Source organism: Rhododendron vialii, chromosome 9a (assembly GCF_030253575.1).
Source record: "Rhododendron vialii isolate Sample 1 chromosome 9a, ASM3025357v1".
Lineage (NCBI taxonomy): Eukaryota > Viridiplantae > Streptophyta > Magnoliopsida > Ericales > Ericaceae > Rhododendron > Rhododendron vialii.
Genome location: NC_080565.1, coordinates 29895152 through 29901073, shown reverse-complemented (window position 1 = coordinate 29901073; position 5922 = coordinate 29895152). Strand labels below are relative to the sequence as shown.

Here is a 5922-nt window from a genome sequence, read left to right as displayed (position 1 = left end):
TTCTACTGATGTTGGGCATGGTACTTGGGTCATTTCTTTTATTTTTTGGCAATCGGTATCCAATTTATTCATTACTGCAAAATTGAAACGTCAACGAGAGCTTCCCTACAAACACAATCTGGAAAATTCCCATCTCAGATTATAGGTAGCTCGATGGATAGAGCGTATTTGGCTACGACACAAAAGAAATATCCCACTCCAACAAAAGGTATTTTAAACCAATCCCACATCATTATTTGAAGAAATCCTTTCAAAATCAAAACTGAAAGAATACGGTTGAATTTCGAGATCGAAATCGTTTTCCATTACGTCAAAAGCGATCGAGGGAAAACAATTTGTATTGCACCTACGAAGGGTCACCTCTGATTCACTAGTTGATTGATGCTATATGGCGCACAAATGCCATCCGAATTAGCATTAACACATTTATCTACTATTATTCCATTAGCTGCTTTGGTCAAGTGAAGTTCATCCCAATAGAGAAATGATCGTCTGTCCTCGCATAGATCTCCGGTAGGTTTCCCAGTCGAGCTCTCTGGTTGCACAGTCAATGCCGGAGGAGGAGGAGGGCTCTCTATGCAAAGATAGTCCCTTTTATATCCTTCAAATCGATCTTCGGGTCGATTTTCCGCCATCTCCTTAGGAGAAAGTAAATGTATCTTAGTTGGTTCGCATAGCCCTGTTCCGTTTTCTTGAGTTGCACAACATGGAAATTTAGTTTCTCTCAACCCTGGAGATCGAGGACATAGAGACGATGGTTGAGCAAAGTACAAACTATAGGACAACAAATAACGGGAAAGTGTTTGTGTCCCAGTGCTACAGTTTCTGTCAAATATTTATAAATAACTCACCGTAATCACCGGATTTTTCAACCATGCTCTTAATGAGATTGAACATTCTCGCTGTCACGAAAATTGAACCGTCTAGCTTCTCGCCCAACTCTTTGAGCTTAACTTTAAGATTTTCATTGAAAATTGAGGCCAACTTGTTAGCATCCTCATCGCATCTGGTTCTTGGTTTTCTCTGGTTTATTATGTATGGCAAGCAACCGAGTGGGCCAATTTCAAAAACTACCATCTACCTTGCCCCAAGGTTGTACAGTTCCTACACAAACCATACAAATTTACATGAAAAAAACAAAACAAAAAAAAAAAAAACAAAAGAACAAACTTTCTTTGCACCCAGGGGACCATATAATATATAAATATATGCATGCAATAAGTTTTCTTTTTCAAGGTAATACAAGGTGTCTCAGACCACCTTGCGCACTTCTCAAAATCATGTTACAAGTTATCATGGTCATTTCAGATTTAATTAGCGTACAAAACAACACCATGTAGCATAAATAGTAAAGACAGACTACTAGCTTGAGCGATATCAAGATGATAGAAGGCTACAAGTAGTTTGATGGAAACTAATTAAATAGGATCGTAATTTGAAGATCATCGAGGGATCGACTGGTTATATACCTTTAAATGGTCTCCAAGTTTGGTTGTAAGGAGTTGAGCAAAATCTTCGCCGTTGTATTGCCGGCTACTACTATAGTCATGTGGCTGGAGATAGTTGTGAATATAGTCGCTACTGCCGATATTGATGAAAAAGATTGAATCCGACAAGTATTTGGAGAGCTTCTCGGCGGATTGATACTTGGGTCGCAGGTTTTTTTCCAAAGTTTCCTTGAAAAATCCAATTTGTTCCTCAAAACAATAGTTCGTTCCCTTTCCAATTAAGTAGTATCAACTAATTAGTTCTACAGAAATATGGTTATTGTATACAACACACAAACAAAATTAACAATATAAAACAATTTCAACATTAATTTGGTTCGAATTAATTATGTCTACAAATTGAAAGCACTACCATGCTTTTGTCCACTACATTTGTTTTATGCATATTTTTTTGTTGTTGTTTAACCTGTATAAATAAACTTACGAATATACTCCCTGTGTCTGGAAGAATGCCTGCTGATGCAGATGCGTAAGTAACTCCATGTTCGGGATAGAATGCCGATTCATCAAATGATGTTGGCAACTTCAATTTGAGTGAGACGGCTGTAAAACAAGTGAATATCTTTAGTTCATAACATTTTGTACACATCACCGCATTGTTATAATTAAATTGTATAAGAAAAACTGGCCTCCTGAAGACGATGTAATGACGACATATATTTATTTGATGTTATTTTTGCTACATTTCACCCAAAAAAAAAAACCAAAACAATTCCGAAAACCTCGATTATCTAGCACAAGTGACATTGGTTTCCATTATATTAGCTAACGTTGTAGCATACCTCCAAATTCAGAAATTAAGCAAATAAGTAAATGAGATGGCCATATCCAAGTAAACCCTAAGGAAATTAAATAGTGAAATGTATTTGCTTTTGAGTACTACCTATCATTTCTGGAATTGTCCTTCCATTCGTGAACCTGAATTTGTCATACCAATGACACTCAATGCCATAAGGTGAGTAGCCTGTTCGCATTCCTGAGACATGACTACGCTTGACGCCATTGTCAAATATGGAGTCTCCAAACACATATAAATTCGGGAATTCTTCTGGCAGACATTTCTTGGTGAAGGACATAAGATACAAATGAAGAAGAAGATAACAAAAGCGAACGGAAACTGGTAACGTTCTCGTCATCTTTGCTTTGAAGTAAACCTACAATCGCAACACAAGATTTGAAGTTAACTCGATAGAGTATAATAAACTTCACTTACAGCCAAATATACACTCACTGTTTTTTTGCAGGGAAAATTTTGTACTTTGAAATAAGATAGTGTATATACCAAATAGTAAATTGCCCGGCCAATTACGTTTAATTTGATAATTACTGAAACAAACCTACATACATACGATTCAAGGTCGTTAAGGGATCATTATCCAGGCAAACAAAAAGAAATATCTAACCAAAAAACGAGATAGAAGAAAAGTAATGAAAATAAAATATAAACAAATTTTTTGAGTGATTGAGAGACAAAAAGAGATGTTAGCAACAAATTAACATGAGAAAGGAAATGCACCTGAAATGTTAGTAGAAAGATAAGATAATCCTTATTGTCCTCTTACAGCTAGATATAGGCTACAGGCAGAGGTTCCTTAATTACGTAGTATTAACCTTGTGCTTATGTAAATTAAACTGCTGCCACATCAATTACAGATTAATAAAATTGATTAGATCGAATTCAACGATTAATTAAATATAAGAAGGAACTCTAAGACACATTCATGGTGATTAATAGAGATAGAGGTAGGGATTCTAAATGTCTTCCATCACATAGTAAAAGCTCAATGGACTATCTATCTAGTTTTCCCACTTAGTAATTTATAGCATCCTAATGACTCTGCTAATTAAAGAGTACCGGAAAATATTACGGAAATAAAAATATCCGGATAGCAATTAAAAATGACGGATTAATTACATCTTGAACGATCACACTTTTTCAAACTACCCCATAAACTACAAAACTCCTTACTTGACAACCATAAACTATCTAAATCTTCCAACTAGGCCCCTTATTAATTAGCTGCTTAATAGACATTAAAGTCCTTAAGACCAGAAACACTATTGAAATTCAATCCCTGGATGGGTAAAGGTGTAAACCACTGAGATGTTGTTATGTATTTACCATTATTTAAATTAACTAATAATTATTGGAGTATATCTTTAAAATGGAGGACTTATTTTGGGCCAAAAAATTGTGGGCCCAATCTGGTGGGCCAATCCCAATGTACTATAAAAAAAAACATACTAAAATTCAAGTTTATAGTACTTTTTAAAGTTTATACATCAAGTTACAAAATTATAATGTAAATGTAAAAGTTTATAGATATTCAATGTTTTACGTAAAATTTTATGAGATATATACATATACTCCAGGTTTGCGAGCTTAATCAAATCGAATACTGTTTGGTTTAGGTTATGCTCATTTATTAAATGAAAATAAAATTGAGGTTCAGGTTCAGCTTTTTTAGCACCCAAATCGATTTCAAACGAGTCTTTGCCGAGTCATGCCTCAAACAGTTCACGAACGACTCGACTCATTTCTAGCCCTTTGATTACGTGCAGTGAGATTGGCCCAACATTCCTGAACCAAGTCTGCAATCCGGTATATTACCAAACTTGGGCCTTCTTGATGGGCTATTGCTCTACCTTGTAACCTGTAAGCCTGCCGAGAAAACAGGCCCACAACATCTAGGAGTATTTTTTTTGACAAGAACATCTAGGAGTAGAACTCCCGATTTTTCATATCTTTTTATCCAGAAATATGTGACATAATAACTAATTAAGAACTATTTCATACGCGTATTAAGATTTTGCAATTCATGATTTATATCTGTTGTAAAATATTTACCTATAGAATTCCGAAGTCTTGACATCTACAAATTTCTTACTACGTAAATGCTCATCACGAACTTAAAAACTTTCGCTTTCAAAAAATTTCTTAAGGAATATCTGGCTGTTAATTTTAACCTCAAAAAGATATTAAACAACGGATGATACATTGTATCCTTTGGATGACATAGACGTTTTCATTTTCATTTTTCATGTTGCTCCTCCCTCAATATTTGGAGTTCTTTGCAATTTTTGTTAGCTGAGAAATTAGAATGCTACAAAGACCAGGTGAGAATTTTTCAATATTAAAACTATAGTTACGTGAAGTTAATTCTAAGTATGTAACAGAAGAATTCGATTTGAATAGAACCAATACCACTAGGAATTCTCCTTAATTACATTTAATCTCCGAATTAAATTAATTAAATCTCTAAAATTGAAGATGACAGTTTTAACTAAGCACAACAGGAACTTAGCTTTTAGTAACTATTTATAAGATAGGTTTCCCACATTCATTTTAGAGATTGTACGTGAACAACCAGGTTAATTTCATCTTCTATCATTCTTTTCAGGTAAGTTTTCTTCTATCGAGAAACCATGATTAGTGAGATAGTTTGCTCATGTCCCCCCTCCGTGGAAACCGAGGCTCAAGCCCCACGAGGGGCAGGGCTTGGGGTTTCAGTTAACTATAAAATATGCCCTCCCCCCCCCCCCCCCCAAAAAAAAAAAAATCTTCTATCATTCTTTTCGGGAAAAATTCAAAAAAACCGCTGAACTTATACCGTAATGTCTCATAGGCCTCCAAACTTAACGTATTTTCAATTTAACCTCCAAAGTTTACAAAAAACTTACAATTAAGCCTTTGCCGTCATCTTCCGTCAAGTTACAAACGGAATTGTGACATTTGTACTGTTCATCCAACGTTTAATATTTATTTGGATCCATTACAGATCCTATAAAGATGATTCAAACTGCAAGCCATTCGTATAATGTAATTTTATAGGTTCCTTAAAAAAATTAGCCCAATCCGATATCGGTAGGGCTCTCCTATGAGTTAGGGTTATTTTAGAATGCTCATTGAAAGGTCTTAGAGCCAAAAATTCATTATAGTTTTTAAGTAGTAGTTTTGGGACTAATACTCTCATTCTCAGCACATTCTATCACTCGAAGCTTATACCCCAGTCAAAACTATTCTATCACTGGCGCCCCACTTGCAAAAAGATGTAATTTAATTAATGTATTAGCTAACACACTAATTAAATGACGCCTCATTTTGTTGTGTCTTTATAGACTCGAACCTTTATACCTTTCGAAAGGCAAAGGTACAAGTACGACCCCACATGTATGTTGTATTGAGCTACGAGAACGTTCATAAATTTCCCCCAACTTAATTTCTCAAAATTATGTACCTCTCCAAAAGGAAAACGTACAGTACTAGTTTGAACTTAACACGCACTTGATTTGTCTGCTTCACATTCATGGCAAATTCGGAACACTTCAGAAGTACTTAATTAATTAAGTGATGTTTTTAATTGTCTTCCTTAACTAGTACTCCATCATATGTTTACTAAGCAGCTATCATGCT

The 5922-nt window shown here is 35.0% G+C and overlaps 2 protein-coding genes across 2 annotated transcripts; both read right to left on the bottom strand.

Moving 5' to 3' along the window:
- Window positions 1-356: 356 nt before the first annotated feature.
- On the bottom strand, window positions 357-1077 carry LOC131299781 (GDSL esterase/lipase At3g50400-like). The gene is made up of 2 exons (XM_058325359.1): window positions 852-1077; window positions 357-730 (listed from the first exon to the last, which is right to left on the bottom strand). The coding sequence occupies exons 1-2, from the start codon at window positions 1075-1077 to the stop codon at window positions 357-359; spliced, it is 600 nt and encodes a 199-aa protein (XP_058181342.1).
- LOC131299780 (GDSL esterase/lipase 7-like) lies at window positions 1078-5817 on the bottom strand. The gene is made up of 6 exons (XM_058325358.1): window positions 5747-5817; window positions 2791-2845; window positions 2392-2662; window positions 1933-2051; window positions 1470-1718; window positions 1078-1104 (listed from the first exon to the last, which is right to left on the bottom strand). The coding sequence occupies exons 1-6, from the start codon at window positions 5815-5817 to the stop codon at window positions 1078-1080; spliced, it is 792 nt and encodes a 263-aa protein (XP_058181341.1).
- Window positions 5818-5922: the final 105 nt, after the last annotated feature.

Excerpts from the sequence above, each read along its gene's own strand:
- LOC131299781 (XM_058325359.1), bottom strand. The coding sequence starts at position 1,077 with ATGGTAGTTTTTGAAATTGGCCCACTCGGTTGCTTGCCATACATAATA. Across the intron at positions 731-851 it reads TGAAAAATCCGGTGATTACG|GGTTGAGAGAAACTAAATTT; the intron begins GTGAGTTATTTA and ends CTCGATCTCCAG.
- LOC131299780 (XM_058325358.1), bottom strand. The coding sequence starts at position 5,817 with ATGAATGTGAAGCAGACAAATCAAGTGCGTGTTAAGTTCAAACTAGTA. Across the intron at positions 2,846-5,746 it reads TACGTTTTCCTTTTGGAGAG|GTTTGTTTCAGTAATTATCA; the intron begins GTACATAATTTT and ends GTATGTATGTAG. Across the intron at positions 2,052-2,391 it reads GACAATTCCAGAAATGATAG|CCGTCTCACTCAAATTGAAG; the intron begins GTAGTACTCAAA and ends CTTGTTTTACAG.